General features: G+C 55.1%; 1 protein-coding gene across 7 annotated transcripts in view; it reads left to right on the forward strand.

Annotated features, from left to right (window-relative positions):
- Positions 1–17861, forward strand: part of Tsc2 (TSC complex subunit 2) — a 35086-nt gene that overhangs the window by 15484 nt on the left and 1741 nt on the right. Inside the window, exons 15-38 of one of the 7 annotated variants that reach the window (XM_005349161.2) lie at positions 820–975; positions 1375–1491; positions 3030–3152; positions 3796–3902; positions 4090–4240; positions 5195–5317; positions 5783–5917; positions 6853–7042; positions 7428–7521; positions 7690–7792; positions 8000–8094; positions 9182–9310; positions 10612–10776; positions 10877–11029; positions 11116–11228; positions 11702–11914; positions 12570–12773; positions 13394–13462; positions 14470–14597; positions 14886–15373; positions 15585–15660; positions 15825–15911; positions 16539–16725; positions 16874–17013. In XM_005349161.2, coding sequence (XP_005349218.1) covers positions 820–975; positions 1375–1491; positions 3030–3152; positions 3796–3902; positions 4090–4240; positions 5195–5317; positions 5783–5917; positions 6853–7042; positions 7428–7521; positions 7690–7792; positions 8000–8094; positions 9182–9310; positions 10612–10776; positions 10877–11029; positions 11116–11228; positions 11702–11914; positions 12570–12773; positions 13394–13462; positions 14470–14597; positions 14886–15373; positions 15585–15660; positions 15825–15911; positions 16539–16725; positions 16874–17013 — 3546 coding nt within the window. The remainder of the gene's footprint in view (positions 1–819; positions 976–1374; positions 1492–3029; positions 3153–3795; positions 3903–4089; positions 4241–5194; positions 5318–5782; positions 5918–6852; positions 7043–7427; positions 7522–7689; positions 7793–7999; positions 8095–9181; positions 9311–10611; positions 10777–10876; positions 11030–11115; positions 11229–11701; positions 11915–12569; positions 12774–13393; positions 13463–14469; positions 14598–14885; positions 15374–15584; positions 15661–15824; positions 15912–16538; positions 16726–16873; positions 17014–17861) is intronic. The other 6 variants (XM_026780898.1, XM_013347152.2, XM_013347153.2 and 3 more) reach the window with 6 other exon arrangements.

Consider the following 17861-nt stretch of genomic DNA (forward strand, 5'->3'; position numbering starts at 1 on the left):
GAGGTACGGGTTCTTACGAGGTACGGGTTCTTACGAGGTACGGGTTCTACGAGGTACGGGTTCTATGAGGTACGGGTTCTATGAGGTACGGGTTCGTACGAGGTATGGGTTCTACGAGGTATGGTTCGGGCTTTGTCCCTCCGCGTGCACTCAATGGTTCCTGGTCAGGTTCTGCTGGGCCTGAAGGCTGCCGAGAAGCAAGGCAGGTGCTTGTACTTGTGGAGTTCCAGCCTAGGCCCCACTCAGACCAAGAGTTTCTGAGAAATCTGGTCTGATTTCCGAAGTCTTCTGTCTGTGTTATTCTGGGGAAGGAACCTGTTAGGCAGAGCTGCCACTGACCCGTACCTGCACCCTTCCAAACAGTGTGGTGTGTGGTGTTTGTTTCTGTAATCTCTCCCCTCCTAGCCTTCCTGTGACCCATATTGCCCCTCGCTTACCTCTACCACAGTTCCGTCCATTCTCCCTCAGGGTTCAGAAAGGGCCTCTGATCCTCTGTTCTCACCAGAGTTGGTCTTCGTGTGCCTTTCCTATTGCCTTCCCTAGCCCCGTGAAAGCTCTCCTCACGGCGTCCTTGTTACAGTAGCATCTTTGATATCCGGGTTTCCCTTTGCCCAGCATATACACACACTCACACATGGCCTCCATGGAAGAGGGTCCATTGTATATGGTAGGTCGGAGGTGGGGTCCAGGATCTTCATTGTCCAGCTTTTCTGCCATTGTTAATGACTCCTTAACTGCTTTGGGTCTATGCCCTGAAGGGTCACAGTGCGTCCACTGTGGAACTGGAAGCTCACCTTCTCCAACTTGTGCCCAATGCAGGAGGAACTGATTAACTCAGTGGTCATCTCGCAGCTCTCCCACGTTCCCGAGGACAAAGACCACCAGGTCCGAAAGTTGGCCACCCAGCTGCTGGTGGACCTGGCAGAAGGCTGCCACACACACCACTTCAACAGTCTACTGGACATCATTGAGAAAGTGAGAACCATCTGGAGGTCTGGGCTGGTGTGGACAGAGCGTCTCTCGGGCTCTGTCCCATTCTTACCATTGTGACTAGTGGCTGTCTCCGTGGGAGGGACATCCCTCCCAGCAGATGTGTGGTGTCAAGAGGTTGTGTTGAGCCACCTCGCTGCTTGGCCAGTGTCCTTCCTGAGGGATCTGAGCTGGACAAGCGAAGGATAGCACAGAGCTGAGGTGCAGGCTGTGGCCCTCCCCTCCCAGCCTAGTCACTCTGTCCTCTCAGTTCTGAAGTGTAGCTTGTGAGCACCGCTTGTGTGAAAGTGTCCCTTCCCTCCCGCGAAGCACAAGACAAAGGATCAGATGTGTGGGTGCCCGCCCGGGAACTGAACTGGAACTCACGTACTGGTCTCTTGGAAGGTGATGGCACGCTCGCTCTCTCTCCCCCTGGATCTGGAAGAAAGGGACGTGGCGGTGTACTCAGCCTCCCTGGAGGATGTGAAGACTGCAGTCCTGGGGCTCCTGGTCATCCTTCAGGTGGGTGCTCCGGAAGGGTGAGAGGACTAGTGAGAAGAGAGTGGGAAGACCCAGCTCTGACCGGTTTACAGGGTTGCGTGGTAAATGGGCAGCAGTAGGAAGGCGTGACCAAGGTGTGAGGCCTGCAGTGTGCAGTGCGCGAGCCCTTTGCTGTGTACACTGTTTAGTCTGTACTGCTGTGTCCAGGGAGCCCAGGCCTGTCTGTGGCTGTTTTCATTTGACACATCTTTATTCAGATCACTTCACGTAGCACACAGTTCCTCCCTTTACAGCCAAGAGCTCATTGGTTGTAAATACGTTCCCAAGGCTGTGTAGCTATCCCCACAGTCAGCCCAGGCTGCTTAGTGAGACGCCGCATCAACGTGGTACACACGTGAGGACCCAGGGCAGGTGTAGTTTGGTTTTTTGTTGTTTAGTGTGTCCGTGTGTGTGTGTGTGTGTGTGTGTGTGTGTGTGTGTGTGTGTGTGTGTGTGAGAGTGTGAGTAAAGACACACTCATGCCACAGTAGACACTTGGAGGTTAGGGAACAACTTCAGGTGTTGTCCTCATTATCCACCTTATTGAGACAAGTCTGTTTGCCACTGACTACTCAGACTAGCTGGCCTAGGAGCATAGAGGGATCCTCCTGCCTCGCCTGCAGTCTCCCATAGGAGCGCTGGGTACAGACGTGCTCTACCACATCCTGTGTGTGGGTTCTGGGGACCCAAATGCTGGTCCTCACATATGTATGACAGGTACGTTCCCTCCATCTCCATAGTCCCCTTCCCTTTTTAGATAGGATCCATATAGGCTAGACTGGTCTTGAACTCTTGATCCTCTTCTTCCTGTCTCCAAGTGCCAGGACCGTAGGTCTGCGCTGTCATGGTCAGCCTGCTGCACTGTGTGGACTTGGGCTGCTCTGCACTGGCTACCGCATGAGTTCTGACTTCTCTGTCAGAGCATATGGTTCTCCACAGCCAAGCCACTTCTGGGGTTTGCCTTGCCTTTATTTCTTTTTTCTTCTCTTGTTGAAAGAAACTCTCATTATCTTGCCAAGGCTGATTTTGAATTCCTGATCGGTACCTCCCCTTCTCTAGTTGCTGGGAATAGGTGTACTCTGTGATGCCTAGCACACAAATTTGTTCCTTTCTTTTTCCTTTTTTTTCTTTCTTTTTCATTTATTTATTTATTTATTTATTTATTTATTTTTTGTTTTTTTTGAGACAAAGCTTTCTCTGTGTAGCTTTGGAGCCTGTCCTGGAACTAGCTCTGTAGTTCAAAGACCAGACTGGCTTTGAACTCACAGATCCAGCTGCCTCTGCCCGAGTGCTTGGTAGAGTGCTGGGTGTGCCACCACCGCTGGCTACAGTACTCATTGGATGTACTTCCCTGCTGATGAGGTGGGCACATAGAGAGATGGCACTGTGACTGACGCATACAGAGGACAACTGGGCAGAGGCAGCTGCATCATCTTTGGAGAGCTGATGTTCCGCACACCTAGGTCAAGGGCGCCATCTCCCTGACTGCTGTTGTAGGATTGGTGCACTCTTTCTTGCAGACCAAGCTTTATACCTTGCCTGCCAGCCACGCCACTCGGGTGTATGAGACCCTCATTAGCCACATCCAGCTCCACTACAAGCATGGCTACTCCCTACCCATTGCCAGCAGCATCCGGCTGCAGGTGAGACTGCCGGGCGGGGTCAGCATGCTGCCTTGTCCAGATGCTGTGTTATACCAGCCTAGAGAGGCAGTAGGTGGTGTAGGGAGGGTCCTGCGCAAGGCCCTTTTCTCCTCGGCATCTGCCGGGTCTGTGTTGCCAAGAACCTACTGCCTTTTCTTGGCCTATACTCCTTGTAGGTTTGTGACTCACCCCTCTGGGGTCACACACTTGTCCAGGATAGGGCACATTGGCTTCTAGGGTTGGCGTATAGTTCCAGTGCTAGAGAATCTCAGTACCCTATAGCATGGGCTCCCTTGGATGGAGTAGTAGCGAGAGGGCGAGGGGATGCCCGTGTGCCATGCTAATCTGCTGAGTAGAGGTCAGTTCCCAGGCTCAGGGCGTAGCCTGTTCTGTAAGGGTCCTGGCCCAGTCTGTCACTGTAGGGATGTGATGGAACTCTGAGAACAGTTTGCCATTTGGTATTGGTGGCTGTTTGGTGCTACCTGGGAACCAGATAGCTACTGGGGAGAAGTCTCCCTCTGTAGGACACCAGCGTAGACGGTCAGGCTTCAGTTGTCTTTAGAGTGCTAATGGTTAGGATTTCTCTGCCTGCCCCAGAGTCAGGCTCCTGGCTTGACTGGATGACCATTTTGCTCCCTGGCAGGCTTTTGACTTCCTGCTGCTGCTGCGGGCTGATTCGTTGCATCGACTGGGACTGCCCAACAAGGATGGGGTCGTGAGATTCAGCCCTTACTGTGTCTGTGACTGCATGTATGTGTGGCGGTGCCTCTCTCGTGCTCTAGGGGTGGACTATCCACTAGCTGAAGCTGGGTCTTCTCTGTCCCAGTTAGTCTATAAGAGGAACTGTCCAGAGGGATGCTACTCACAAGCTACGTCAGGGGGAGCATGCTTGCACAGCATGGTACTGTCTCAGTTGCTTGTCCACCTGTTTCCACAGGGACCTGGAGAGGGCATCCGAGAAGAAGGCCAGTGGGCCTCTTTCACCTCCAACTGGGCCACCTAGCCCCGTGCCTACAGGCCCTGCTGTACGACTTGGCCACCTACCCTACTCCCTGCTCTTCCGCGTCTTGCTGCAGTGTTTGAAGCAGGTGAGATGGGCCCATTCTTCGGGCTCTGTTAGGGCAGACTGAGCTATCCCTGCCCTGTGGGTATCAAATTCTTGAAATAAACCCATTTTTTCACCCTTGTATGAGTGAAGTTTTGCAACAACTCAGACATGTAGCCAGATAATAGTAACCCTAAATCATCATGCACTTTGTGGGGCAGCCACAAGTGGGCAGTGTGGCATAGAGTGGGTACAGTCATGTCTCCGGGACATCCACCAGGTAAGCTGAGACAGGAGTTAGCAACGGCTGGAAGCAGGTGGTATGGTTTTGAACAGTAAGAGATGCTAAAGATGCCAGGCAGGAGACCAAGGCAGAGAGAGTGGGGGCACTGGGAGGAGCGGAAGATCCAGAGTCCCTGGAGATGCTGGAGCTGGCAGGTTGTTGCCTAGGAGTATCCAGGCCTCCTGTCACAGGGGTCAGGGTTCAGGACTGCTAGGATTTGGCTCTGGGAGTAGGCGTGTGCAGGCAGGAGTCAGAGAGCTACGTTCGCGTCCTCCCTGCAGCTGTGGCCTCGGGCTGAGACGTTGGCTCCCTGCCAGCAGTCTCTGCCTATGGATGTGTGTGCTCCCTTCTACCCTCTGACGTAGCTCAGCTTTCTTTTGCCACAGTGTCAGTTGTGGAGGCTTAGCCAGTGCAGAAGGTCAGGGTGGGTATCTGTTGGGAAGCATTCAGTATCATGCAGAGGTGAGCAGTTACCACGCTGTCACTGGGCAGGTGAGGGAGGCGGAGCCAGACCTGGAGAAACTGCTAGGATGGAGGAGGCAGTGCTGTCCTCTGGGTCTTCACGGAGGGCGGTCTGCCTACCTGTACAATTTAGGGACACAGTTCAAGGGTCAGGGAGCAGAAATCCAGAAGCCTTGTGGCTGTGCTAGTCACTAGCACACACTTCTGCCCAAGGTCTAGTGAGCCCGCTACCTTAGCCATCTCTTCTCCTAGGAGACCGACTGGAAGGTGCTGAAGCTGGTACTCAGCAAGCTGCCTGAGTCACTGCGCTACAAAGTCCTCATTTTCACCTCCCCCTGCAATGTTGACCAACTGTCTTCTGCCCTCTGCTCCATGGTAATGCCACCACAGCCCCTGTGCCAACTCCTCCTGTGACATCTGCGGACCTTTGCAGTAGGCTGTGACCTTGGGCTATAATCTAGGCTTTCTCCTCCAAAATAGAGGCTGGTCCTCACAGATCTACCACCATCACTAGCTGGGGTATTCTATCTTTCATATGAACTTTGGCTCCAGACTGTGCTCCTAGTGCCAGCAGGCTACAATGCCAAAACTGCCCTGGGGGTTCCCATCCCATCCCGTTCCAGACATGTGCATGGCTGGTCCCTGGCCAAGGCCTTCTTACTGGGTGTATATGCCCCGAGTCTCTGCAACTAGAACACTCCTGCTATATTGTCACAAGCTGAGAGTTTTCTCAGGAAGACCTCTGCCAGGAAGTAGGGGACCTTTGGGGATCCCCCAGCACCCCCTGCTCTGAGACATACTGCTGTGGAGTGGGGTTCAGGGCTCTGTCTCATGTCGTAGCTTTCAGACCCAAAGACCCTTGAGCGGCTCAGAGGTACCCCAGAAGGCTTCTCAAGAACCGATCTGCACTTGGCTGTGGTCCCTGTGCTGACGGCATTAATATCGTACCACAACTATCTGGACAAGACCAAACAGGTGAGAGATGGGAAAAGGGGCAGCAGGACAAAGGGGCGCTCTGTAAGCTGGTTGCTGGGCCAGGGGGAGGGCAGCTGAATCCCAGAAAACTTGTAAGTTTTCTGTAACTGAGGGCTTTGATATGGCCCTTGGCTGTGCCCATTGTCCTCATGTCCCCAGCAAGACCTCCCCTTCGAGGAGTTCTCCTTGGCAGGTGCCCAGACCAGCTGTAGGAAGTGCGGTCGGCTGTCAGGACTCCTGGTGTTCCTTCTTTTGTTAGAGTCACAGCAGTGCCCATTTCCTGCCACACTCTGTGTGTCCCCCAGGTTCTGTTCTGGTCTGGAGCCTGATCACAGTCCCAGCGGCCTGGGGAGGCCTGTCTTTCCCTGAGCCCAGGTCCCTGACTGCAGCACAGTTGGGAACTGATGCTGAGACTTCATCCACAGGCCCAGCTTGAATGAAATATCCCCGTGCATTGTGCCAGAGGGCAACTGCCTAAGTTGGGTCAAAGATCATGGAGGTTCTCTGAACCCAAAATATTTCCGAGGGCTGGCTTCAGGGAAGCAGAGATATTCTGGGGCATTAAAGCCCCAGACTGTGGCCTGAGCTGTCATTTTGCTGTTGTCTTCATAGAAGATACCTACCAGGAGGTACTTGCTACATCAGTTGGTGCTTCTCCTCAAGGCCAGTCCTTTGGGAGCCTCAGAATGATGGGGGTATGACTCCTGGATATGTGACTTCATTCTATTGGCCATAGGGTGGTACTATCTGTGACAATGACTGATTTAGGCATCGAGAGGCTCTTCTAAGACTTGCCCCCACTCTCCTCCAAGAACCATCTCAAAGCAGGCAAAAGAAGGAAACAAAACTTGGGGAAGGACCTGGTATACCAGAGCAGCTGGGCCCTCCTGGGCAGGGGCTAGGATACCATGTATCTCATGTCTTACTTCCCTCAGCGTGAGATGGTTTACTGCTTGGAGCAAGGCCTCATCTACCGCTGTGCCAGCCAGTGCGTGGTGGCATTGGCCATCTGCAGCGTGGAGATGCCTGACATCATCATCAAGGCTCTGCCTGTCCTGGTAGTGAAGCTGACGCACATTTCCGCCACAGCCAGTATGGCCATCCCCCTCCTGGAGTTCCTGTCCAGTGAGTTTGTATGGTTTGCTTGTGGACACACCTGTACATGTGAGTCGTGGCCAGCTGTGTGGGAGTCATGTAGTGCAGGCCATGGTCACATAGTGCAGGCCGTGGTCATATAGACAGGCCATGGGTCCTGTAGCACAGGCCATGGTCATATAGAATAGGCCATGGGTCCTGTAGTGCAGGCCATGGCTAGATTTGGCTAGGAAACACAGGGTGCTGTCCCTGGCCAGGATGGAGAGCTGAGGCCCCGGCTGGAAGGTTATATTTTGGTGGCTGTGGACAGTTGCCCTGACTTTAGAGACGAAGCCTAGGGTGCTGGTGCCAGTCAGCTGCAACTGTGGTCCTTTTTGGCTGGCCGGGCCCCCTGACGGCTGCTCTTGTGCCGCAGCTCTGGCCAGGCTGCCCCACCTCTACAGAAACTTCGCTGCAGAGCAGTATGCAAGTGTATTTGCAATCTCCCTGCCATACACCAATCCCTCCAAGTAAGTCTGGTTGCCCTGGGTCCCCCTTCTCAGCCATGGCCCAGAAAGTCAGTCTGGGTTCCAAGCTCAAGAGTCTCCTGATGCCCTCCCGCCTCTGTTCCGAACTCTGAGCCCCGTGACGTTTTCTCACTGATCCAAGAGGGGGCCAGAACTGTGCCTTCTCCCCAGGTTCAACCAGTACATTGTGTGCCTGGCCCACCACGTCATAGCCATGTGGTTCATCAGGTGCCGCCTGCCTTTCCGGAAGGATTTTGTCCCCTATATTACTAAGGTTAGCGCAGGGGCATGGATGGTGTGGGACGTTAGCACTGGACAGGACCGTTGGTGGAGGTGGGGACTGCTTGGAGCTCTGTGGCACCCAGGAGCTGGCTCTGCTATGCCGCCTCATTGCACTCAACCTGAGGCTGGCGTGGCTCGGAAAGAACTGATTTGCTTTCCCATGGTTCCTCTCACAGCTTATGTCTCCACCCCACTCCAGGGCCTGCGTTCCAATGTCCTCCTGTCTTTCGATGACACCCCTGAGAAGGACAGTTTCAGAGCACGGAGCACCAGTCTCAATGAGAGGCCCAAAAGGTTCGGGGTCTGCTGGGGCCTTTCCTGGTATCAAGTTGGGTGGGACCCTAGGCTGTGACCTCTAGGCTAGTAAACATGGGACTAGGAATGAGGGGGTGTCACCATGCATGGTGACCTGGGCCTAAAATGCCCTTGGGCAGGACCTGCAAAGGTTGCTAGAACCTCCCATTTCTATGCTGGCTTGTAGTTTGCAGCCTCGTGGGTCCTGTGTGCCAGCCTCCTGGCTTCTCTGGCGCAGGCTCACATAGTGTCATGTTGGAGATGAAGATGTATAGGGCTGGTTCTCACTGCACTGGAAGAGGAGGAAAAGGATGTATGATGGGAGCTGTGATTGGGCCTGGCAGAGAGAACCCAGAGACATGCACCGCTTGGCCCCATGGTCTCTGGTTAGCTCAGCTTTCAGCCAGAGCCACCGCTCTTTGTCTGGAGCTTGCTCACCAGGGACACGCTCTCCACCATCACAGCTGCTTGTGCTGTATCTGAAAGCAGAGCTGTGCTAGTCCTCATTGTTCTGTTTGCACCTCATCGCCCTGCTGCCCTGCCTGCCCCGCTCCCTGCGGGCTGCCTCAGCTCTCCCGGGTGGGATACGGCACTTTCCAGTGCAGCCTGCACTCAAGCCCCACAGCCAGGGCTGAAGAACTGCAGTTTGGCTGGAGCCGCCTCCTCTCAGGGGCTCATGGGCCTTGCGTTGAGAACTAGCCTCTTTCCACAGTGAGTTCCAGGCCTGGCCTCGATGGCCTCTCTGTGGGGTAGGCAGGGATATCTGGTCAGCATAGCCTGGAATCTGCCGTGCGGGGCGATCCACACACATTTAATTTGCACTAATGTCTTTTGTTTTGGTATCATGCGTGAAACCTTACATTTTCTCAGTCGCATTTACAAGCTGTATTTTTATGCATTTTTGTTTTCTGTTTCTTCCCCTGCTCACTGTCCTTTGGCATGGTTCTTTTGTTCATCTCACCCTCGGGACTTCTCCATCTTGACCCTGTGGCCTGGGACCTTTCCTCCTCACCCCTCCAATGGCTTGTTCTCCCATTCCCGGGAGCTGGGCTCTCTGGGGCTTGGGGCTTCCTTCCTCGCCCGGTAGTTTGAGGATAGCCAGAGCCCCCAAACAAGGCCTGAATAACTCTGCGCCTGTGAAAGAACTCAGAGAGAGCTGTGCAGCCGAGGCCTTCCGGTGCCGCAGCGTCAGTGTGTCTGAACATGTGGTCCGCAGGTAGTGGGGCTGTGTCGGGCGGGGGGCACAGACCCTGGAGCTTGGCCCCGTGAGCACCCGGGTGGTGGTGCATGGGGCTGCATGCATGACCTCCTCGCCTGCTGGCGGCTCTCCCTGACCAGAGCTGGAGGACAACCTGGTCCCAGCCTAACAGAGCCTGGTGGCGAAGGGGAGGAAAGGTTGCATTCTGTCCAAGCCCTGTACTAGCAGAGTTGGCTGCACAGCCTCCTCGGAGGTCACCGCCCGGGCCCTGACTAGAGAGCTAGGATGGCTGTTCTAAGAGGACTGGGAGGCTAGTGCCCGCCCGGCAGACCTCTACCTCAAAGACAGGGGCAAGAGCTTCGTAAGTCCCAGTTGCACTTGTGCAGGTTGGCGGATGCACACTCGTCTGAGTGTGGCATCACATTCTGTAGGGCAGATTTCCTTCTTGGGCTTCATTCTAAGGGGAGCTAGAGGCTTTTGTATAGGACTCTGGTGTTGAGGCCAGACTGGGAGGTGAGGCATAGGACTCTGGTGTTGAGGCCAGACTGGGAGGTGAGGCTGTGAGCATCTTCCTGTGAATTTTGTCTGTACTAGTGATAGGCACCTTTCCCTCACCTGCAAGCCCTCTGTGGATGTGACTTCTACCACCCTGAGATCCAACTCCTTGCTAGTGCCTGCCTTGGGCTTCCACCTCTGTGTGGCCTCTGGTAGCTGGGGGCAGTGAGGTGCTCAGTAGTATACCCCTCTCAACTTCTCTTTTCTGGCAGATTCTTTATCAGTAAAATGTGAGTGAAGAGCTATGGCACTGAGGTCAGAATCAAAGCTCCAAAGGCTTTCCTCTGATCCCTGGGGCGGGAGTGGACCTGGAGCAGCCACGCTGGTTCACTTAGCCCAAGTAATACACAGAGCCCAGCCACTCCCCGTCCATGACAGGAGGTGGCCCTGTGGGCAGAATGCAATCTTGCTCTGTCCTCCTGTGTTCTCTGAGTCTGCATGACTAAGCTGTGTGCTGCAGCCATGGCTAACTCCTGTGTGCTTTGGGGCAAGGGTGTTTTGGTCTCGTCAGTCTCTCAGCTCTGCTCCAGCCAGAGGGCTTTGCTGTGAGGCACCTCTCTCCCTTCTTCTCTGGGATGACATGGTCCACATGGCTTGTGAGGTTGTAGCTCTACTGACCGCTGCACCCGGGGCCTGGTGGGCTTTCTGAGCAAGGCAACATCTTGGCCAAGCATGCATTGAGCTTTGACTCCTGGTGGAAGGTGACTCAGCATGTTTCTTCTCTTAGCCCTGACCCCTGACCGGGGTATGGTTTCCTTCTCCAGCAGAATCCAGACATCCCTCACCAGCGCTAGCCTGGGGTCTGCGGATGAGAACTCTATGGCCCAGGCTGATGACAGCTTGAAGAATCTCCACTTGGAGCTCACAGAAACGTGTCTGGACATGATGGCCCGATACGTGTTCTCCAACTTCACTGCGGTCCCCAAGAGGTGTGCGCTGTACTACAGAACTGGGGTGCTGGAGGTGGGAGGGGCAGCTGCTCTGGGCGCCTGAGGCCCTGCTGAGCCGTGGACACTTCTGTTCTTTCAGGTCCCCCGTGGGAGAGTTCCTCCTGGCAGGGGGTCGGACCAAGACCTGGCTGGTCGGAAATAAGCTCGTCACCGTGACAACCAGCGTGGGAACCGGCACCCGGTCGTTGCTGGGCCTGGATTCAGGGGATCTGCAGGGTGGCCCAGAGCCAAGGTGATTGTCCCTTCCTTCTGTGTACACTGTGGTCCTGGAACCCCTGGGGATCGTGGTTGACTCTGTATGGGTGCTTACGTCCTTAGCTCTGATCCTGGGGTACATGTGAGGCAGACAAAGGAAGCACCAGCCAAACTGGAGTCGCAGTCTGGGCAGCAGGTGTCGCGTGGGGCCCGGGACCGGGTCCGCTCCATGTCAGGTCAGTTTTTACCCCAGCCAGCTCCTGGCAGATACCCTTTACCCCTCAGCTGCCTCTCAGCTTGGCCCAGTGCGCAGAAGGCCCCTAAAGCTGAAGGACTGCTGGCTGGCTTTATGACTGGCCACTTCCTGATGGCACGATTGTCTTAGTCTGTGTGTAGAGGCATGACACTCAGTGGAGCAGGGCTCTGCAGCTGAAGAGCCTGAGTCCAGCTCACCCAGAGCTGTCTCTGCTGGGACTGAATGAGTTGTGCTCCAGTGGGCAAGACTTGAGTCTCTTGCTGCTCTCAGCCCAGGAGGCCACCACCCTTAAAGGACCAGAACCAGGGGCTGGGGCTCCCCTACTCCAGCTTTCCTTGGGCATGGGCCAGGTACTTCCAGGCTGGCTGGACTCTGTGCCTAAGGATCTGCTCTGGGTTGGGGACTTTGTAGTGGGCAAGTGGTGGTTACCAGTTCTTAACTCCTTGGCTTTAGGGGGACATGGCCTTCGAGTTGGTGCCCTGGATACTCCAGCTCCCCATACCCCAGGTGGCCCTGCTCCCCTGGGACCACAGACGGCACCAGCAGCAAAGCCTGAGAAGGCTTCTGCGGGAACCCAGCTTCCGAAAGCAGAGAAGACGAATTTGGCAGCTTATGTACCTTTGCTGACCCAGGGCTGGGCTGAAATTTTGGTCCGTAGGCCCACAGGTACTGAGAAGGGAGGCAGTGACCCTCCCCGGGCTGTAGACCCAGAACAGGCATAGGGTATTGAGGCGCTCACTCTGATGTTGGTCCTCAGAGGTGGGAGGTGGCCGGGCACGTGCAAAGTACCAAACAGCGCAGTTCACCCTATAGAGGTGTAGTCTCCCCCTGTAGAGAGCAAAGATGAGACTAGATGGACTGACTCCTTCTGAGGCCTCTCCTAGGCCTGCAAGTGGCTGCCTTTTCTCCTTGTCCTCATGGTTGAGCCCAAATCCTTAATTTGTGGATATCAGTCATTAGCCTGGGGCCCAGCCGTGTGATCTCACTTGACCCCGTTTTCACATAGTCACTTTCTGAGGACCTGGGTTAGATCTTAGCTTGCAACAGGGGCATGACAGTCACAGGAAGGCTTAATAAAGATCCCCAAGTCCAGGAACAGTCTGTAGGGGTGTGGTACAAGGAGAAGGACATAGCTCTGGGCTTTCGGGCTCTCTCAGGAGCCTCTGCCCTGTTGTGTGTCTGAGCCTGGCCTGCCTGGCCTGGGTGTGCTTGTCTAGAGCAGTAGAGGGTGTGAGTGGGTATTGGTTGTTGGAGACGGTGCTAGGAGTTGGTGTGGCTCTGAGAAGTATGGCCTAAGGCTTGAGGTACTACCTGCCCCCAGGGAACACCAGCTGGCTGATGAGCTTGGAGAACCCGCTCAGCCCGTTCTCCTCAGACATCAACAACATGCCCCTGCAAGAGCTGTCCAATGCTCTTATGGCTGCCGAGCGATTCAAGGAGCACCGGGACACGGCCCTGTACAAGTCCCTGTCAGTGCCAGCGGCTGGCACAGCCAAGCCACCTCCTCTTCCACGCTCTAACACAGGTGAGCACGGGAGCATGGGCAGTGCTGGACCCCAGATGCTTTGTCCAGTGGCAGCGTGGTTCCCTCTACTGAGGCCTCCCATGTATAATTTTCAGGGTCTTTTGGGGGAGATAGTAGGGTTCAAGTCCCTAAAGTTTAGGAGCAGGCTCATGCTTGCTGAAGAAGCCCACTTCCTTGGAAACGGGTACCTGCTGCCACCACCAGGATGCTACTGGAGTTAGCAGTGCCTGGGTAGAGCTCTCTGGAGCCTTTGCCAGCACTTCCATGATGGGCATGGCTCCGGGTGAGGAGGCACTGCGGGCAGCTGAGCATCCCCCGGGTCTGGGGTGGGATGCCTGAGCCTGCCTGCCTGCCTGCCAACCCTGCCCGGTTAGGCCCTTGGATATGTGGCCGTAGATGGTACTTGGAGGCTGAGGACGTCTGTGTGTCTGCAGCTGACCAGCACTGACCTCCCAAAGGCTGTGCATGCTGTTTGGAGAGCTGGGAGCCCTGTGTGCCGGCCCTGGCCGCCGCTGGCCCTCCCCTCTCTCCTCTCCAGGCCCGGGGCTGTGCCCATCCTCTCTGCTCGGCCTTGTGCAGTCTCTGCCGCTGACGAGGCTACTCGCGTGGTTACCTTGCAGTGGCTTCTTTCTCCTCCCTGTACCAGTCCAGCTGCCAAGGACAGCTGCACAGGAGCGTTTCCTGGGCAGGTATTGGCGCATCCCTGTGAGGAAGCCATGTGGTCTGCAGAGTGCTGCTCTGCCTCATAGATGCTGTTCTCATCGCCCCTCACCTGCTCACCCCTCCATGGCTGGCTAAGCCTCTCATCGCCCAACATCTGTGTAGGACACCTATGCTTAGCCCATGGGAACCCTTTGACATGTCCTGAGCAGAGCTCTGCTTGAGGTATATGTGGCCTCTGGCTGACATGTTGGGTAGGTCCCCTTGATCCCTGTGGGCAGCAGTTCTTGGGGTTGAGTCTGGCCCTGAGGCTCTCCTGAGCTCTCCTGACCTTTTCCTAGCTGATGGTCTGACTGTCTGTGCATCTCCCTTTCATCAGCTAGCCAAGGACCTTGGTGACAAGGCCTTACCTCTTTGCCACTGGCTCTTAAAGGTTGCCCTGCAGAGGAGCCAGCTCTGGAGGGCAGTGTGCACATGGCTGTTGGAGTGTGGGAGAGCTGGGGAGGGTGTCACAGGCTGCACTCACCCTTGATTGCTTCTTACCCACACCCTGCCCCACTGTTGGCCTGGGAAGTGCTGCTTGGGGACTTCATCCCTTCCTTCCCTCAAGTATCAGCCGCGAAGCCTCTGTCCACAAAGTAGGTTGCAAGTCTGCATATGGGGACATCCTGTTAGCTTCTCCCTCAGATCCAAAGTCCTGAAGAAACTAGGCCATTTTCCTTAGTCTCAGAGCAGGCTTTAGACATTGTACCCTCCCAAGCTGGAGCCCTTGAATGGTCCTGCTCTCCTGCCTGCCTTGCTAGTGATGCAGGAGTGGGCAGAGCTGCTACCTGCATGGCCTGCAGAAGGTACTAGAGCCAGGGCTCCCCAGGCCTTCAGAGTCCATCTCCAGCCTGCTCCAGTGGCAGCCACAGGAAGAGGGTGGAAAGCTCTCAGGGTGCTGCCCTTCCGGCAGGAAGAAACTGGTGTTCAGAGGCCTCATGAGCATTTGGCCCTGCCCAGCACACCGCAAGCAGCCCTGTCTGTGTCCTCCCAGACTCTGCCGTGGTTCTCGAGGAAGGAAGTCCAGGAGAGGCTCATGTACCAGTGGAGCCCCCCGAGTTGGAGGATTTTGAGGCAGTAGGTACAGACAGGCACTGCCAGCGTCCTGACACCTACAGCAGGGTGAGTGCCTTGGGAAGGCATGGGGCAGAGGGCACAGCTTCCATCCAAGACTCAAGCTCTGTATGAACTTGCTGTGACCTTGATAGTTCCTCTCCTTGATGAAAACATGGCTGCTTCTTCTATGTCCCTGCTCAGGCCATCTGGGTCTCACCCTCCTTCCCTCGGTCTGTGGGGCTCTTAGAAAACACAGCCTACCATAGCATAGCCAGAGGGTTGGGAGAGGAGCCAGAGGAGCCTGGTGCTCAAGTGCTTGAGTTCCTAACGGTGTCCCTTGAACTGTCTTTGCAGTCGTCCTCAGCGTCTAGCCAGGAAGAAAAGTCCCAGCTGGAGGAGATGGCTGCCGGAGGCATCCCCATCGAGCGGGCCATCTCCGAGGGTGCTCGGCCTGCTGTGGACCTCTCCTTCCAACCCTCACAGCCCCTGAGCAAGTCTAGCTCTTCTCCTGAGTTGCAGACCTTGCAAGACATCCTCGGAGACCTAGGGGACAAGGCTGACATTGGACGGCTGAGTCCTGAGTCTAAGGTCCGGTCCCAGTCAGGGATCCTGGATGGGGAAGTGGCTACCTGGTCAGCCCCAGGTGAAGAAGGCCGTGTCACAGTCCCACCTGAAGGTCCCCTGCCTTCCAGTTCTCCCCGCTCTCCTAGTGGTCTCCGGCCCCGAGGCTATACCATCTCTGATTCAGCCCCATCACGAAGGGGCAAGAGGGTGGAGAGGGATACCTTCAAGAGCAGAGCTGCGGCCTCCAGTGCTGAGAAAGTGCCAGGCATTAACCCTAGGTAGGCACAAATCCCAAATTGCCACCAACTCCGAGGAGTTTTTTCTCTTGGCTGCAGCTCCCATACATGCCTGGGCAGAATAGGCATGCATGGAGAATCTTATGTCTTCCCCAAGGCTGGTAGGAGCCATGAGGGTGGGTTCTTGGTCATGGCGTTTAGGTCCTGACATTCTGCAGGTCCGGCCCTGCCCTGACCAGTGCCTTCTCTACAGCTTTGTGTTCCTACAGCTCTACCACTCACCCTTTTTTGGTGATGAGTCCAATAAGCCCATCCTGCTGCCCAATGAGGTAGGCCTGCCTTCCTTCTCCACTGTAGGGTGGGTCTCAAGAGGGTCTGTGTTCTATGTGGGTGGAGTCAGTCATCTTGGGAACAGGTGCTTTGTTATCTGGGTTGGTGGCTGGTGGCAGGGTAGTCTCTGCCCTGAACTCACATAGGCTCTGTGTGACTACAGTCCTTCGAGCGGTCAGTGCAGCTCCTTGACCAGATCCCGTCCTATGACACCCACAAAATTGCTGTCCTGTATGTGGGAGAAGGCCAGGTAAGGCCCTGGGCCAGCATAGAATCATCTGGTCTCAGTATTGGCTCTAATGTCTCCTGCCTCCAAGTTCGTTGATGCTCTGGAGCCCTGGGAGTATGTTGAGCCCTGAGCCAGGGGTACAGCTATGTAATGACAGCCCAACATGTTGGTATGCAGAGCTGTGAGGACTGCAGGGTGCATATGTGTGGTAGCAGACTACTGAGGTTCTGGGTTGAGCAATTGAGTGAATGTAGCTAAGTGGCAGGAGGCGGAGGGACATCATGGACAATCTCAGCCCAGTGATGGACATGAACTGTATTTTTCTCTGCATGAGGTGGGGACCCTGTAAAGGGGTCCCCATAATGTCAGCATTTTCAAAGTATGCCTCTGGCTGCTGTTTAGAGTGATGATGATGTTAGGTGATGACCAAGTGAGAGGAACAGGCTTGGGTTTGGTTGCAGGGTTGCTGAGCAATGCCAGGGTTCTGGGGTGGAGGAGGGAGGCCAGGTGACACAGCATACATGAACTGGACAGCTATGAGCATGAACGACTGAGTAGGGGAGGGTTATGACCACCCTGGCTTTCCATCAGTGATGATGGTAAACTTGCTTGTTAAGCTGGAGCTACTCTATCTGGATTTCTCCACAGAGCAACAGTGAGCTGGCCATCCTGTCAAATGAGCACGGCTCCTACAGGTACACGGAGTTTCTGACAGGCCTGGGCCGGCTCATCGAGCTCAAGGACTGCCAGCCAGACAAGGTGTACTTGGGTGGACTAGATGTGTGTGGTGAGGACGGCCAGTTCACCTACTGCTGGCACGATGACATCATGCAAGGTGTGTACTGCTCTAGGCTGGGAGAGGCACAAAGAGGTGCTGGAAAAAACAAGGAAATTTGGAGGCATACAGAGGTCTTCGCCTGGGCCTTAGGCCCAGCATAAGATGTCTTGTCTTGGCACTCAGCCCAGTGTCATCCACCCTACAGCTGTTTTCCACATTGCCACCCTGATGCCCACCAAGGATGTGGACAAGCACCGCTGTGACAAGAAACGGCACCTGGGCAATGATTTTGTTTCTATCATCTACAATGATTCTGGTGAGGACTTCAAGCTGGGCACCATCAAGGTAAGTGGGCTCTCCATGTGCTGGATACCCAGGCAATGAGTTCTGCCACCTACACCACCCAGACTGAGCAGCAGCCTAGGCCATCTTTAAGTATGTTTGCTGGTGTATCTTGAATTGACCTGGAAGTGCCCTAAGAGGGGAGTCTCTCTTGGGAGCTTGTTGTCAGGGACACAGGAGACATGATCCCAAAGCCTATTTCTTCCTCTGTAGGATGAGCTGTGCCCTTCATGAGGAGTAGCTAGGTGAACATGTACCTGGGGGGAGGGTGTACAGTGCCCAGTGGAGTGTCCACTTGGAGTGGCTTCTAAGGGTCCTTGTTGTGCACATTTCAGCACCCTTGGGTCAGCGCTAGCGTCACCTGTGGACTTAGGATTTGTGGGCATCAGAATGTCAGAGAGAGCCTGGTACAGCCCAGCTGGCAAGTCTGAATGAAGCACAGACTGTACCAGAAGCCATAGAGGATACAGCAGGGCCTTGGGGAGGTGATCTGGGTGACTGTAGTCCTTGTGAATGTCTGGTGAGACTGTCCATGGCAGCTGCTTTCAGGACGAGTGAGGGGAGATGAGGCAAGACTCTGAGAAAAGCCAGTACAACTCACTAAGAAGGGGCACATGGGCAGTGCCACCCTGAGAACAGACTCAGAGTTAATATGGCAGCGTGGAAGCCGGGTCTGGAAGTTCTGTGTATGGACTGTGTGTGTGTGGGAGTTCTGTGTATGGACTATGTGTGTGTGTGTGTGTGTGTGTGTGTGGGAGTTCTGTGTATGGACTATGTATGTGGGGGGGGGGTTCTATGTATGGACTATGTGTGTGTGGGGGTTCTGTGTATGGACTATGTGTGTGGGGGGG

The sequence above is a fragment of the Microtus ochrogaster genome, chromosome 7 (assembly GCF_000317375.1).
Source record: "Microtus ochrogaster isolate Prairie Vole_2 chromosome 7, MicOch1.0, whole genome shotgun sequence".
NCBI classification, from domain to species: Eukaryota; Metazoa; Chordata; class Mammalia; order Rodentia; family Cricetidae; genus Microtus; species Microtus ochrogaster.